Genomic DNA, 16,112 nt, shown 5'->3' with positions numbered 1-16,112 from the left:
GTGTGAAAGACTCAATTTTTTTGTCTGCAAGGTAAACATAAGCAACTAAGAGCAGCTGTGACTGCAGAGGAGCCTGGGGCGGTGGGGGGAGGGGCGGGAGGGTCCCACTGCCTCACACTGGGCAGGCTGACGGTTAAGGTTGGGCTGTGGAGCCGGACTGCCCAGGGCCTTACGACACCGTGTGACCTGGGCACTTCCTCTGTGGGGGCCTCAGGTCCCCCACCGACCGGTGAGACAGTAAGAGGAGGCCTGGTGCCACGTCCGAGGGCTGCCGGGAGCATCAGAGGCGTCGGCCCAGGGGACGCGGGTGCGAGGTGCTCTGTGTGGCGCCCCCATTTCTCAGGAGGTGTCGCCTCCCATTCTCACAGCAGACAGTCCCCCCGAGGGCAGAGGCCCAGGAAAAGGTGCCTCATCGCCCAGTGTCCTCTGGGTGCACCTCACCTGTGCCGGGCCTGGAACCCGAGAGCAGACGCAGGCCTGGGTGCTCCAGGGACAGAGCTGCAGCCCGGATTCCCAGTCCCCTCGTGTGTGTCCCCAAGTTTCCGAGCTGCTCTCCCCAGTGCAGGCTTTGCTCAGGAACCGCCCCCACGACCCTTGGGGCAGCTGCCGTCTGGCGTCAGAGCTGCGTCATCAGTTTTTGCCTGAAGTGCTGGCTACGGGCAGCACATCTATGGAGCTTGTCCTTGGGAGCTGGTGAGCTCTCAAGCCCCGCTTCTTAGAGTGTGGTCCTGACCCAGCAGCACGGGTCCCAGCCCCACCCCAGCCCCGCAGCATCAACACCTGTCCTCAAAGGGACCCACGTGACTCGTGGGCAATGCAGTTGGAGAGGCCAGAGTGTCTTCAGCTGCGGGACTAAGAGGGTAAATGAATGACCGGGTTGCACGTGCTCACTGAGCCTTCCCAGCGCCAGGATCCAGGGATTCTGGGGGTGCTGCCGAGGTCAGAGCCACCCGGCTCCCACAGCCAGCCAGGCCCGCACTGTCCCAGCCACACTGACCAGCTGGTGCTGGGAGGGCAGGATGTGCACAGGCCCCTGTTCGCCCCGTCTGCCCAGGGGGCGTCAGGACTCCGGGCTGAGACCAGAGGGGAGAACTGGGGCTGGCCAGGCAGACACGTGGCGAGAACTGGGGCTGGCCAGGCAGACACGTGGCGAGAACTGGGGCTGGCCAGGCAGACACGTGGCGAGAACTGGGGCTGGCCAGGCAGACACGTGGCGAGAACTGGGGCTGGCCAGGCAGACACGTGGCGAGAACTGGGGCTGGCCAGGCAGACACGTGGTGAGAACTGGGGCTGGCCAGGCAGACACGTGGTGAGAACTGGGGCTGGCCAGGCAGACACGTGGTGAGAACTGGGGTTGGCCAGGCCGACACGTGGCGAGAACTGGGGTTGGCCAGGCAGACACGTGGCGGGGGCTCCAGCAGAGGGGACAGGCCGTACCAATCCCAGGGCTGCATTTCCAGAGGACAGGGCTGGGCAGCTCTGACCCTAACGCTGTCAGGTCCAACACGATGTGTCTAAGAACTTAGAAGTTGTAAGTCAAGCTCACAAACGTGATTTCACAAGGGATCACAGCCGCTACCCCCCATCCCCTGGACCACAAACCTGACTTTGCAGGTGAGGAGAACAAGGCTGAGAGGTGACCTGCCCAGTGAAAGGAAGACCAGGGTCCAGCCCCACCCTGACTTCTTGGCTCTGAAGGAGCAAAAGCAACATCTAGGGCAGCAGACATGGCCAGACTTCCAGAGACTGAGTCTGGCTCTGCCACCCCTGCTGTGTAGCCATGGGCTGCTGGATAGGTCTGTGTGTACCTCCTCTTCTGTAAAATGATGGTAACAACGGAGCCCACCTCCCAGAGCTGTCGCCGGGTCTAACTGAGAGCAGCATCTGGTGCCAGGAAGCCAGTGGGTGTTAGCGTCAGGCCCCCTGCCTTCCAAGGGCTCCCAGGGACGCCAGGGAGCAAGGGCCTTCCCTCGGAGGGGCTCTTGGCTCTTGTCCAATAGAGCGCTGCAGGTTCTTCTCAACTGGGAAGCTCGCCAGCACTCCAGTGAGGTTTTGGGGGGCCAGCATGCACCAACCAGGTCTGGACGCTGAGACCGGTACTGAAGTGGCCACAGTCCTGGGTCCCGGAAGCCCCCACTCTCTGGAACATGCTCCGTGCCCAATAAAGTCCATTTGTCACTCACGAGTGGGCAGGGCCCATGATTTAGATGCAATGGGGTCAGAAGCACATTTCAGGAAATCCTTCAACGGTATCATTCTTGTGCACAGAGGGAAGGGGGGACAGACTAGCCAACAATAAGACGGATTTAGGAGACAAACAGCACTATCAACCCCCTGGACCGACTACCATTGACAGAACATTTCACCCCAAATTGCAGAGCACACACGGTTTTGAAGACTACAAAGAACACTTCCCTAGACTGAGGACATTGCAAAAAGAAAGGTATTCAAATGGCTAATAAGCCCATGAAAGGATGCTGCTGTCAGGAGTCACTGAGGAAACGCAGATTCCTAGGTCACGGGTGCAGTGACGAGGCTGAGCGCTGCTGGCGTGCGAGAAGGGGATTAGGGACGAGAACCTCCCGTGGCTGGGGACGGGGGCCACATGCAGGGTCTGACACGGAGTAACGCCCGTGTGTTTACTGAACAGTGGTTTCAGGGGCGGCCCCCAAAAGAAAAATAAAGCAGCTTGTCTGGCTTAGTTAGTCTACGGTGGTGTGGTGGTGAGACCAGGCGACTTTCAAAACTAAACAGAAAGGAGCAGAAATGAAGAGCTTCATGCCACCTGCACCCCAGGAAGTTCCCGGGTCCACGGAGGGAGGGGCCGTGAACAGGAGGGAGGTGAAGCTCAGAGTCAAGGGCCTGCAGTGTGGGAATCGGGGTGACTGCAGGGTCAAGATGCTGCTGGGTCACCTCGATGCAAACGCGTGATGTGGGACCAGGGCTGAGGTGCAAACCCCAGGGGGGTGGAACCCGGCAAGCCTCGGGGGGTGACCGCAGGCCCACCAGGTGGTAACATAGACGTGCTGTTCTTGGTGGCCTGCACTCGGGCGTTATTCCCTAGGGGAACACTAGATGGCAGCAGACAAGAGCTCGTCCTCCTGAGCCCGCTCGGGTCTAGGATGCACCTAGATTCCAGCAGAGAACAGCTTTGCGATGACACACACTCAGGTGTTCACTCTCCGCACACGAGATGGCCGCACAGAAAGGGTGTTTTCCGATTCCCTCCACCCAGATGTTGGTCCCAGTTTGTCCACAGATGGCAGCAGAGCAGAGCGTTTCCTACTGAGCTCCGCCGAGGTCATTGCGAGATGCATCCTGGATGTTAACAGAGAACACATTTTTACTTTGATGTGGCATCACTTGTTATTTACTAGTTGCACGTGGGGTGGCGGTAGAGAAACTTTATCTTGTCAGCTCCAGGGAAAACTCGTGTTATTTCCAAGATGTGCACTAAATGGCAGCAGTGAGTTTATGTGACATGCACTGAGGTGCTTGTTATTCACGCCTGCTCACTATATGGCGTCAGAGGTATCATGAGGTATTGTTCCCAAAATGCCCACAACGTGTCAGCAAAGACCACCTTTTCCTGGCTTAAGGGCTGTGCCTACTCTGCATTATCATTAGAATCGAGAGAGAGAGAGAGAGAGAGAGAGAGAGAGAGAGAGAGAGAGAGAGAGAGAGAGAGAGAGAGAGAGAATCCAGACTAGGTAATATGCTCACTTTGATACAATTCCTATTTTAAGGCTTTCACTTGCCTGTTGCTCCCATTTGCTACATGATGGGGCAAGGGCATTTGTTAACTGCATTTTACACGTATTTAAACTGAAGACTGATTCTAACATAGTTCAAAATCAAGACCCGGGTCTAAATGGGCCAGACGAGCATGCACACACAGTCTCCTGGACAAATAGAGGAATCCCACAGCTGTTGCAGGTTTGGGTTGAAAGTTGGGTCAGACTACAAAGCTGTATTCACACCACGGGGCAGGTGTGGAGGGTGAGGTGGGCCTGAGGGTTGGGTTGTGATGCAGAGGCCACCCTCTGTCCTCATTGGCACCTGCGTGGCCCTCTGTGGAAGTGCCGTCCGGGATGCACCGTCCTGGGCACTCCTGTGAGGGACACGTGTGGCAGCTTGAAACAGCTGGGACCAAGTGATGGAGAAAGGGCACTTTGTGCGGGTGCTGTGGGTTGCGTTACATTAGACGTCACTGGAACTAGAGTTCTGGGAGCAACCACATCCACAGATGCCACATGTGGTAGCCTCGGCATGAGGCCTCCACCTGACCAGGGTCTGCTGACATCAGGGGCCTTGCGGCATGTGGTCATGGCTCAGCGTGCGGTCACCAGTTCGGGCGTGCCATTGAAATCCCACCATCAACATCCAGCCCCTCGGTGGGCGCCAAGGCTGCCCTGCTGACGGGTGCCGAGGCGGGCTTCTCCCCGTCTTTATGCACCTGTCCTCACTCTCACCGCTCACCTTTCCTCACACAGCTCCACACCTAACCCCTAACTCTAACCTTAACCCCTAACCCTTAACACCTGATCCTGACTCTAAATTACTGGTTCTGACCCTAACCCAGACCCAGACCCTTAAACTCAACCTTGACCCTTGCCCTGATCCTTACCCTCTCAAACCCAAACCCTAACTCCACCCCCTACCTCTCATCCCACCCTCACCCGTAGACCTAGCACTAACCCTAACCTCAGACTCTCTAATCCTAAATTAAAACTGAACCCTGGCCCTTGGTGGTGTGGTTTAGTGGATTGAGCACTGAACTGCAAACCAAAAGGTCACAGGTCAGGGCACATGATGCCTGGGTTGCAGGCAAGTCCCCCACCTGGGGACAAGAGAGAAGCAACTGACTGATGTTTCTCTCCCTCTCTTTCTCCCTCCTTTCCCCTCTGTAAAAAGAAATAAGACCTTTAAAACAAACAAATAAATAAATAAAACTTAACCCTAAACCTAACCCCTAGCCTTCACATTCACCTATTCCATTACCCTAACCACAAATACCAGACCTCAATCTCAGAATCATAATCTGTAACCTGCAAACCTAACCTCTAAAATTAAAACTAAGCCTAGTCCTAAACATTGCGTCTTCATGTGACTCCTAACTCATTAGCCCCAGTCCTGGCCCAACCCTGACAGTAACCCCAACCTACCTCTTACCGCTCAACCTGATCCCAACTCTCACTTGCCTTTGTCCACCTTGTCACAACCATGACGTATCGGCTGTGTTCTGGCATCCAGAGCTCCCGGCGCTTGGTCACAGCAGACTCTCCATATTCTTGTTCCGTGCTTTGCTCCCCACAGTTCCATGTTCACAACGTCTCAGTTCTTCAAAGAGAGCATTTCCTGGTGTCCTGTCTTTCACTATTTATACCAGTGAGACAGCTGTGCATATAGTTTGGCTCATTTAATAATTATCTTCTTCTTTTGCTGTTTTAACATCTTCTCATTTGTTTTGGAGTTCAACAAATTTATTATGGTTTGTGTAAATGTGATGTCCTTTTTTCTGCTTGGGATCAGATTTGCATGTTTTTGGGGTAGAAGTCTCATTATTATCTCTTCAAATACTGTTTCCCTCTTCTGGAACGTTGTTAGTGCAGGACTTGGTTTGCACCTGTCTGCCCCACTGGGTGGTGAACTCCAGGAGGGGAGCTCTGCTTTGCTCTCGGCTGTAGCCTCGAGCCCTGGGAGGATCAGCTAGTCTGGCACACACCTGCTCTGATGCAGAAGCATGCACCTGAGCCACAGGTGAGCTGCGAGCTGTACCGAGTGTTAGGCTCCCTGCTAATTCTGGCTTGGTCATGGCTGTCTCGATTCTTGGTTAACAACAAAGATCCACAGATAGAGAGGTTAGCTCAAATTCACCCCATCAGAGAATTGCAAACTTTAGAAATCATCATGGAACAGAGAGATCTGATAAGATCTCTCCGAGAAGTGGGAAGAGCTTAGGAGGAGGTTGTCGAGGCGACAGTAAACAGAGTAGGCCCGGATTGGCTGAGAAGCTGAAGCCTCCAGAGTTATAGGCGAGAAGATCTGAAATAAAAGCAGCCTCCAGTATCCTCGGGGATCGCTGGCTCTCTCTGGCTCCCTGGGTGATGGCGCTGCAGCTGCCAGCATTTCCCAGCAGACGGTGTTCTCGAAGGAGCTCTGGGCACAGCCTAGGGTCGGGCTGTTACAGAAACAGGGGAGTCCAAAATACCCCAGAGTTTGCGGGTGGGTGATGGGGAGAAGGAAGCAGCTTTTAGAATGCCTCCACATGCCTGAGGCTGGTGGCTAGTGTCTTTTTTATGCAAAATGGCTTTAATGCATCCAAAGCCTCGGGTAGATGGGAGGGGACTTGGACCAAGGGGCGGTGTGGAGAAAGCACACAGAGCCTACGTGAGGTTCTGTGAATGGTCAGAACTGGTTACCGCACCCACTGAATCAGAGGACGTAGTCAGGGATTTAAAAATAAGCAGCAGACATTTTAGCCAGGCTGACTGTGCGGATTTAACTGAGGCTGAGGCTGACTATGTGCATTTGACTGAGGCTGGGGCTGACTGTGTGGATTACAAAAGGACTAACCATGCAGTTCACAAGGAGGCTGAGAATCCACGAGGTTCTGGATTAAAAGCTGATGGGCCCCATAACACAGACAAGGTCTCCCCAATCAGAATTGAATGATTGACAGCTACTGGTAAAGCTGAACTGTGTTTGGAAAGTAGGGAAACGGTTTCTCTGACTTTCCTAAAACTAGCCTGGTCTGGAAGGTGGGGAGGCAAGGATATGTGTTTATTGGTGTTTTAAAGAACATAAGACTTAACAACAGAAATCCGCAAATAAATAAATCTATATAACTTAAATAAACTATTCTTTTTCTTTTCGCTAAACTCTGGTATTGAGAGTTATAATTTTGGCGGTGGGCAATCGGGCCCCTGACTAAAGAGCCCGTGGGTTTGTCTTCAGTGGGGGCAGCCCGGGGGCTCCGTAACAGGGCTGGCCTGGCAGAGGGCGGCGGGTTTCCTCTCTGGGTGTATCAGAGGGGACCGGCTCTACGGCAGAAGCCTGCCATTCTTCCGAAATTGTGTAGCATTTGTGCCCTATGCTGTTTTTGTTTGTAAACCAACCCTACAGAAACTAACAGGGAGTGATAGGAGCCCTCGGGGGTCAAGAGTTCAGCCTTAATTGATAGGCTTAAGTGACTGATGCATGTGGAAAGCTGTTATTCAAAATTATGAAGCTTTTGAATAAAGACTCCTTTCTTGATCACCAAATCTTTGCCTCTGGAATTCTGCCTAGAGGGTGGCGTGGGACCGCGGGACCCCAACTGCTGTTTGGCAACAGCCAGTCATGCGCCCCCACGTCTGAGGCCCGCTGTCTCCCCACCCCGCGAGGCCCGCAGCACCGGAGCCCTGACTCAGTCCCGGCCGCCCCCCGGACTCCCGCTGCTCAGGGCCCCCGCAGGCCCCCGCCTTCCCGCCGGCACCGCGAAGCCAGGCGCGCCCCGCGGGGTCCTTCAGGCCTTTGGCCGGCCAGCCCGCGTCAGGTCCTCGCGCGGTTGCGTAGCAGCTACGGGGACGCAGCCTCGCGGGGAGCGGAGCGCCGCGCTGCGGAAGCCTCGCGGTTCGGCGCGGGCGGGTCCCAGCGGGGGCGGCCTCGGCGTCCCTGGTGCGCAGCCCAGCCCGAGAGGACGCCGCCGCCGGGAGGGCGGGGCCGCGGGCGCTGCGCCGGCACCGGGCGGCGGGCCCCAGACTTCTTCGCTGCCCCGAAGGGTTTGTTGAATGAGAGCAGCGACCAGCCACTGCCGGTGCTCGAGCCTCGCGCCTGGTTTGGCTGCCGGGGGGCTGCGGGGGCGAGGGCGGGGCGCCCCGGGTTAGCCAGGCCGAGCCGCTGCCGGAGCCGAGGCGAGAGCCTCGCGGGGCGCCGTCCGGGAGCCGCGGCCCTGAGCGACCCCGTCGCGGGCGCAGCCGCCGTGTCTCAGGTCCTCTCGCGCCGGCGCTGCCAGCGGCGAGACGCAGCCCGTGCGCGGTAACGTTTGCAGAGGGACTGGCGTGAGGACCGGGCGTCTTGCCCCGTGTCCACGCGGCAGGGGAGGTGCGGGCGCGGGACTCAGGGCTTGGGTTTCACGCGCACCGCGTGCCTGCGGCGCAGCCCCAGCTCAGCTCTGGCCGGCGGTGGCGCACCCGAGTGTGGCCCGGAGAGAAAGGGTCGTAGTGGAGGCGCCACTGGCTTCAGCCTTCAGGAGACGCTTGAAACGAGTCCAGATTGAAAACCCTGGAAATGGGTTTGAGCAGGCCCGTGTCGATGGAAGGGGGGCGAGGGGCCTGAGACGGGGTCCGGAGGACTGTCGTTGTCCCTCAGCGGTGACAGTTCAGGCTTGCAGAGCACTGCGTCTCTGTCAGACAGCGTCTCTCATCAATCATACGCCGTGGCCATCGTTTTACAAGTGAGAACCCTTTTGTGTGTGCAGCTCGCAGTGTCTCCCCGTGGCAGCGGGCACGGGGGTACTGAGCGTGGCTGGAGGAAGCAGGTGACAGAGTAAAGCACCCCGAGAGGATCTTGGCTCGCGGTTCAGCAGGTGGCAGCCAGGCAGTGGTGACTAGAGAGGGATTTCAGTGTATCCTTGAGCCCCGTCATCCGCCCCTTCTCTGCCCTGTCCATACAGACAAGAGCCCCCTCCCCTGAGCTGGCCCAGGAGCTGATGGCCGGGGACAAAGCCAAAGGCTGTGAGCTGGACCAAGAGAAATATGATGCTGAGGACAATGTGAAGATCATCTGCCTGGGGGACAGCGCCGTGGGCAAGTCCAAGTATGTTGGGAGACAGGGGAAGAAAGACCAGGCCCACGGTGGGTCTAGGCCATTGGCCAAGTCCCGCGGGGACAGGGGCACGGCTTCTCTGGGAGCCACGAGGGTTGTCATGCTGGAGCCCAGGTGTGCACTGTGACAATGATGGGGAGCAGGGGTCCCATCAGCACCCATGTGAGCCTGGGCAGACCGTGTGGGCAGGTCGCCCTGGAGACCACTGAAGCCGTCCAGGGCGGGAGGCGAGGCCAGTATGTGGTTGTGAACCGAGAGACTGAAGCTGGAGGCAGTGGGAAGGCTGAGAGGAACGTGTGACAGGTGTGAGTGGCCCAGCCAGTGACAGACCGAGTAACGGTGGAAAATGCTTGTTCCTAGAGGGACTGACTGAGATCGAGAAGAGTTGATAGAAATGAAGACTGGTCATCCTCAGCACAAAGACTGGTTTATTCTTTTAGCTGGCGTTGGTACCTGCCTGCACAGGTGTGCGCTCCGCAGGCTGGGGGTTGAACGGGGGCCCTGCAGTGCTGGCCGCCTGTCTCCAGGACCTGTGGTCCTACTGCACACTGTCTTGGGCTATCAAGGGCACGTGCCCATTTCTGCCCTCAAAGGATGAGGGGGACTTGCCCCAGCCAGGTGTCTGGTGTAGTCTTCCCACCCAGGGGCTCCAGAACGATTGTTCTCCACCTTCGTCTTCCGCTGACATGTCCTTGGACGCCAGGGGCTGTGAATGATTCCCTAAGGCTTTGCTGGGTGCAGGCCGGCTTCATGAATTCACACCTGCAGCACCCAGTGCAGCTCTGGTCTGGTCTGATGTGGCCCCGTTTGTTTAACTTTTCTTCTGTTGCCCTTGGCATTTTCACAGGAAATGCACTGGATCCATGGCTGACAATGTACATTTTAAGGGTGTTAATTCTTCCTATCATGGGGTCCTTATTTATGTCTTCCGTGTCTGTGCTGAAAAATAGTCCGTTGTTGAGACCGTATATTTTCATTTACTTCAAGTGCAGCTGTCCTTCTCGGGGGCGCGTTCTCTGAAGCTGCTTTAGTGGCCTCAGCAGCCGCCTAAGATCTGGATCGTCAGTGCTGGCATCTGCGGGGTGTCTCTGCGCATCCTGGCGGGGGCCTTGCTGGGTCTCGGTACGAGGAGTGATGTTCTGCCGGAACTTGGACGTTCTGAATGTCATGCCAATTAAGCGTCTGAGGTGGCTCCCCGCGGTGCTGCTCCAGCTGCGGACGGGGCCGCAACACATGCACCCACCACGTCTGGCGGCTGTCGGATGCCGTGGGGGGAAGGAGCCCCGCTGCCATCTGTGGGGGAGGAGCTGCCCCCTGCTCGGCCTGGTTGGTCCCCTGCCCTGCTTAGGAATGCTGCTGGGAGCCTCGTCACTGTCTTGAAGCCTAGAAGTCCAGGTCCTCACTCAGCCTTTGCTCACCAAGAGGAAGGGGTGGCTGCAGTTTTTCTTTGTTGTCCAGATGATGGTTATAGTCTTCATGTTGTTGACCTGGGCCTGGGATGCAGTAATAAGCTAAACTTTCAAAAATTGTTTTCCTGAACTTTCTACTCTAGCTGAGAAAGAGTGCCAGTAAGTGAGAGACTTCTGTTTCAGCTGGTGCCACCTGCAGAGCGACCATCAGGACACGGTGACAGAGAGCTTGCCTGCTGGTCATGAGATCATTGGGGAGGGGCTCATGGCTCAGGTGACACTTGACCCAGGCCCAGGAAGACCCGCAGGATGCTGGGGGATCGGCTTTCAGGAGGAGGGCACAGGCCCCCAGCCTGCGTGTCCCGTGCACAGAGCAGGGTGACTGGTGCCCATGGTGCGCAGAGGAGCAGGCAGTGGGACCCCAGGGCATCGCACGGCCAGTGCACAGGGAGCTGTTTTGTTCTAAGAACTAGTCGTGGTGAGTCCCGGGCTCCAGGCCTGGAGCTGGGCTGACGGCACTAACGGGATCACCCAGGGGCAGGATCAGGGCAGCCGGTTACGCACACGGTTTCGGATCTATTGAGTGTATTACGGTTCACACGGATCTGCAGTGTAGACACACAGCAGAGCTCAGACACGGGCCTTTATTTCTTCCGCTCATGCTGGTGGTGAGCTGCTGAGGAGCCAGGACCTTCAGAGCAGTCGGGAAGAGGGAGGTCCTGTGTGGCTGTGGAGCGAATGGGGGGGACACAGGGGACTTCAGCTAGGGGGCCTGGGGGCTGCGCCTGACCACCTACACGGTCTCCTTACAGGCTCATGGAGAGGTTCCTCATGGATGGATTGTATCCTTCCAGGATTGATGTGCTCCTGTCCTGTGCCTTCCCCACCCTCTGGACAGCCCGCCTACTGCCTCCCCCCCACACTCCCCCGCCCCGGGTCCGGCGACGAGGGACGGCTGGGAGAGGGCACAGGCTTCACTCCCGCTGGCTTCTCCGGACCCAGGTGGCACCACGTGCGTTTGAGGCTGAGTGCTCAGAGCTGACTCCCGTTTGGATCCACCTTCTATCAGTAGGGCGCCGGGATGGCTGCAGTACCTGGTCAGATGCTGGGATTCTTGTGCAAGTCCCTTTACCTCTCTGACCACAAAGCCTGGGCTCTCTAATACTTAAAAATTCTCTGCTGTGAAAGAGCTTTCTAAGATAGGAGCTGCAGCCCTCCTCTTCCCATGAGTAGTCATGTCCTGTGGGTTCAGACTGAGGCCTGCCGGGCACTAGGGTGGTTTACCAGCTTCCCAGTGAGCCTACCGAGAGCAGAGCGAGAAGGGCCGGGAGCCCCGGGAGCCGCAGTGTGTCCTGCCTCGCCTTCCGTCAGGTCTCCCACCACACACACCTACGTGTCCCAGCTTTGCAGGGTCCACCGCCCAGCATCTGGCAGCGTCAGGTGGGGCCGTCCCCAGGAGTTCTGTTGGGGTTTCACACGCAGGCAAACTGCAGTCACAGCAGGTCAGCTGCCTGGCTTCTGGAGGCTTCCTTCCCAGGAGCGCTCATGTTGCTCAAGTGGCCTTTTCCAACCATGTGACAGCGGCTGGTCTGTGAAATTCTGTTCCAGGGGTCCCCTCAGACCTCGATGGTCAGGACACCGCCAGCCTCTCCTGCCCCTTGCCTTCCAGAGAGCTGGTGCAGCAACATCTGAGGCTGATCCCGTTACAATGTTCATTCACTTTAAAATCAAAGTGACGCCAAAAAGGAGAGAAGGGGCCCATCCGGCACACCAGCACCCGCCCCCCGCCTTCCTTCCCTCCCTTTTTGTTCATCTTCGCTCCTTAACCTGATGGCAGTCGGCCCCAGCAGCTGTCCACGTACGCCCTGACCCTGTACAAGCACACAGCCACAGTGGACGGCAAGACTGTGCTTGTGGGTGAGCAGAGCAGGCCAGTTCCTCCAATGCTTGGGGGGCGGAGGGCAGGCAGGGAAGGGGGGAAGGGAGGGAGGGCCTGGCGGGGGAGGGAGCACGCAGGTCTCATGCCCAGTGCTCCAACCTGGCGCTCCGAGCGAGCCAGTGTCCACGGGCAGCAAACGTGGTCTGAGTATCACCTTCCACACGGATTCCGACTGTCCGTGAGCTGACATCCCCTGTGCCCACCCTGGTCACCATCTGCAGTCCCCACATGGGAAGTCAGCCTAGTTTTGGCCTTGGAGGGCCCTGCACCCTGTGGAATGGAGCCTTCTCCCTCTCAGGCTTCCCGTCTGCATTCTCGGTCCTCTGGGCCCATGTCCTCTCACCTGCCTCGTGCACATGGGTACACAGGCCTCCCAGGGTCCTGATGACACACACCTGCACGCTGTGTGGTCCCGTGTCCCCATGCCCCTGCACAGACACCTGTGGGGGATGCAGAGTATCTGCCCTCCAGCCCCATCAGGCAGGCAGAGCTATATTCACGTTGCAGACTTCTGGGACACGGCAGGCCAGGAGCGGTTCCAGAGCATGCACGCCTCCTACTACCACAAGGCCCACGCCTGCATCATGGTACGAGAATGGCTGGGGGCGGCAGAGGCCCCGGCAAGCCCGGCCTGAGGGGTCAGGGGACGAGGGGCGCAGTAGTACTGAGGGGGCTCCCGTGCCTCCCATGACAGTCACTGGGTGATGCTCACTTGGGGCAGACACGGGCTGAGAGGGCCCTGCGGTTCTCAAGGGACTTCCCCTCCCAAACCGGCCCCTCCTGCTCCCTCTCAGCTGTCATCTTGCTGTCTAGAGCCATCTCCCGTGGTGCACCCCACAGCTGGGGTGATAGTGTCACAACAGGACTTGAGACTCGGCTGTGGGAAGAGCCAGGACAGGGGAGAAGACTGCTGTCAACCTGTGTCCTTTAGGACCTGCCCCTGAACTCCAGGCTCCACTCTCAGGATCTACTGTCCCTAAGCACCACAGCCCTTGACATTCTCCAGAATTTTAACTAGTGCCTGTAAGGGGACAAACCAGAGAGGGGGACCAGGTAAGGCAATGAGGGCAGTGTCCTGCCGGAAGTCACGACACTGCCAACATCTGGGGCCTTGAGAGTGGGGAAGGGGTCCCAGCCATCCTGTGTCAGCTCTGCGCTTGCCTGCGGTTCCGTGTGCTCACTCCGCTCTTCCTCTGGGACTGGCCTCCTCCTGCCCCGTGACGCATCTCCAGGGGCTCCTCTGGGCCCTCTTCTAAGGCTGAGGGTGCCGCAGCGTGCGGCACGGGGCTTGGCAGGTGGAAAGCACCTGCCTTCCGATGAGCACGAGGGACTCCGATCATGCTCCACAGCTCTCACGACAAGCAGAGGGGGCTCCAGAAGCCACACCTGGGCACAGCGTGACTGCTGGGCAGTCATCAGGGGAGGCAGCCTGGTGCAAAGCAGATTCCAGGAGTTTTATTACAGGAATGCTTTGTAAGGAGTCTATTGGGAATCCAAGACTACCCGGTCGTTTGTTGGCATTGCGCTTGTGGGGGACCATGGAGGAGCCTTCCGGGGGGGGGCCCTGCTACCCGGGATGTGCTGGCTGCTTACACACAGCCGCTGCCTGCACGCAGGGCCTGGGGCTGGTCTGTGCTGCTCCCAAGGAGGGCCAGGTGATAGAGAACTAATGGCAGGTGACAGACTTGTCACCGCAGTCCACTGTCGAGCTTATTCCAGAGGACAGCTGGGGAGGAGGAGGATGGCCTTGAGCTGCGGGAGGGGCTAGGGGTCTGTGCAGCAGCAACTCGAGGCTCCAGGGCCTGCTGGCATTTTAAAGCAGGTGAAACCACAACTTTCAAAAAGTTAATAACCTTGTAAGTTATAAAATCATAAAATATAAGGCGACTTTTAAGAAGTTTAAAATACAGCCCTGGCTGATGTGGCTCAGTGGATTGAGTGCTGGCCTGCAGACTGAAATTTCGCTGGTTCAGGTCCCAGTCAGGGCACAGGCCTGGGTTGTGGGCTGGGTCCCCAGTTGGGGGCGTGTGAGAGGCAGCCACACAGTGATGTTTCTCTCCCTCTTATTTTTCCATCCTTGCCCTCTGAAAATAAATAAAACTTTTAATAAAAAAGTTTAAAATACAAACTGAACAGAAGATTAAAAGTTTAGAATTAAAAGTAAATAATAGTAACTAAATGGTAATTCTTGAAACTTAAAATTATTACAAAGGAATTTACAATAGTTTAAGCAATAAAAATAGGCTAAAAACCTTACAGTTTGTAAAAACCGATCAGTAGGGTGATACAGCTTAGTTAAAATAGGTACATAAAATTAGCGGACAAGAAAAATAAATGCAGACATCTGAACCCACTCTTGGAACAGGAGGTTCGGGGAGGCTTTCCTGAGAAGGGCAAGCACAGGGCCACCTCTTGTCAGGGCAGCTACCCCTCAGAGCAGGGCCCACTCTGGGCCCCCAAGCCTGGCACGGGCTCCCACGCGCACCTGCCTGTGTGTGCTCGAGTCACCTGGGTGGCGTGCGGAGACCCTGGCTCACCGAGCTGCCTTCCTCTGCTCCTTGCAGGTGTTTGATGTGCAGAGGAGAGTCACCTACAAGAACCTGAGCACCTGGTACACGGAGCTTCGGGAGTTCCGGCCCGAAGTCCCCTGCGTTTTGGTGGCCAATAAAATCGACGGTGGGGCCCTCCCTGCAGTTCCTGGGGGGCCCACCACACATTACCTCCTGATTTCTGGGGCCATGCACCTCCACTGTTCCTCCTCCACCCCGAAAAACAGCCCTCAGTCGCATGCTATCGCCTCCTTCCCAGTAAAGACCCCACTCGCTGGAAGGGGGCCCAGTACCCCGCCTGCCAGCCACTCTCTCCCCCTTGACGGACAGTCTGATGTCCTACCTTCTCTCTGCAGCAGACATAAAGATGACCCAAAAAAGCTTCAGTTTTGCCAAGAAGTTCTCCCTGCCCCTGTACTTTGTCTCAGCTGCTGACGGCACCAATGTTGTGAAGGTACAGAGATGGCAGAGGCATCCCGGAGAGGTGGGGACCACGTGTTGAAGGGGCCAGGAAAGCTCCCAAGGGCAGGGCTGACTGCAGTGCCGTGGACACAGGGGCCGTGGCGGGGCCGGTGACAGGCAGGGGTCCCTGGAACTATTGGTAGAGGTGGTGATGGGCCCATGGACCAAGCGTGAAGTCAGGGCGCTGGGAAGGTGAGTTGAGGGGTGGCCTTGCTGGTTTTAGGGGTGCAGTGTCGTGTGGACTTAGGCTGGTGCCAGTGGGTCCGCAGCAGGCAGAGCCCGGGTCCCTGGCACCCACAGCTGCGGTTTCCTTCTGTCCCCACCTCCCCCCAGCTCTTCAATGATGCGATTCGCTTGGCTGTGTCTTACAAACAGAACTCCCGGGACTTCATGGACGAGGTTTTGCAGGAGCTGGAGGTAGGTCAGGCGCAAATGTTGGGTGGAACACAGAAGTGGCTTCTCTTTGGAGGGTGCAGAACATAGGCCAGGACAGTGGCTCTGGCAGGCAGCACCTGCAGGCGGGTGCCCTGTCCCTGGAGGTGTTGCTGGTGGGACCTCACCTGCAGCCTTGTCCACAGAACTTCGATTTGGAGCAGGAGGAGGAGGGTCAGCCAGACCAAGAGCAAGAGCAGTGTGGCTGCACCGAGAGCCCGGCTCCCTCCTGAGTCCCAGAAGGAGGCCCTCTCTCTCTCCGCAGCCCTGGCAACCCCCCAGCTTTCCCAGGACACCCCACCCTTCCGCGGCCAGCCCTTCCCGTACTTCAGGCAAGGGATGGACCAGCCCCAGCAAGCACCCTTGACACATGGAAGAGTCCACCCCAGACCCTGAGGCAGAAGGGAGGATCGTGCCCCTTGCCCCAGGTTGGACAGGGGAGCATCAGGAAGTGTGCTTGGTGTGTCTTAAATAAAAGGAAACTTGGGTTGCTTTTTTGTCTCCCAGAACTGA

General features: G+C 57.3%; 1 protein-coding gene across 4 annotated transcripts; it reads left to right on the top strand.

Moving 5' to 3' along the window:
- Window positions 1-8,621: 8,621 nt before the first annotated feature.
- On the top strand, window positions 8,622-16,112 carry LOC150020459 (rab-like protein 2A). 4 transcript variants are annotated; one of them, XM_090267223.1, is made up of 8 exons: window positions 8,622-8,799; window positions 11,030-11,059; window positions 12,055-12,134; window positions 12,664-12,743; window positions 14,721-14,832; window positions 15,062-15,159; window positions 15,501-15,584; window positions 15,746-16,112. In XM_090267223.1, the coding sequence occupies exons 1-8, from the start codon at window positions 8,693-8,695 to the stop codon at window positions 15,830-15,832; spliced, it is 678 nt and encodes a 225-aa protein (XP_090123349.1). In that variant the 5' UTR covers window positions 8,622-8,692; the 3' UTR covers window positions 15,833-16,112. The 4 variants fall into 4 exon arrangements, with proteins under 4 accessions (XP_090123349.1, XP_090123346.1, XP_090123348.1 ...); XM_090267220.1 differs by having other exon boundaries at window positions 8,623-8,799; window positions 15,065-15,159; XM_090267222.1 differs by having other exon boundaries at window positions 8,623-8,799; window positions 15,543-15,584.

Source organism: Furipterus horrens, unplaced genomic scaffold, assembly GCF_987537825.1.
Source record: "Furipterus horrens unplaced genomic scaffold, mFurHor1.1.pri manual_scaffold_2, whole genome shotgun sequence".
Taxonomy (NCBI): domain Eukaryota; kingdom Metazoa; phylum Chordata; class Mammalia; order Chiroptera; family Furipteridae; genus Furipterus; species Furipterus horrens.
This window is presented reverse-complemented; position numbering and strand designations above follow the sequence as displayed.

Coding starts and splice junctions, on each gene's coding strand:
- LOC150020459 (XM_090267223.1), top strand. CDS start 8,693: ATGGCCGGGGACAAAGCCAAAGGCTGTGAGCTGGACCAAGAGAAATAT. Junction 12,135..12,663: donor CGGCAAGACTGTGCTTGTGG/GTGAGCAGAGCA, acceptor TTCACGTTGCAG/ACTTCTGGGACACGGCAGGC. Junction 15,585..15,745: donor AGGTTTTGCAGGAGCTGGAG/GTAGGTCAGGCG, acceptor CCTTGTCCACAG/AACTTCGATTTGGAGCAGGA.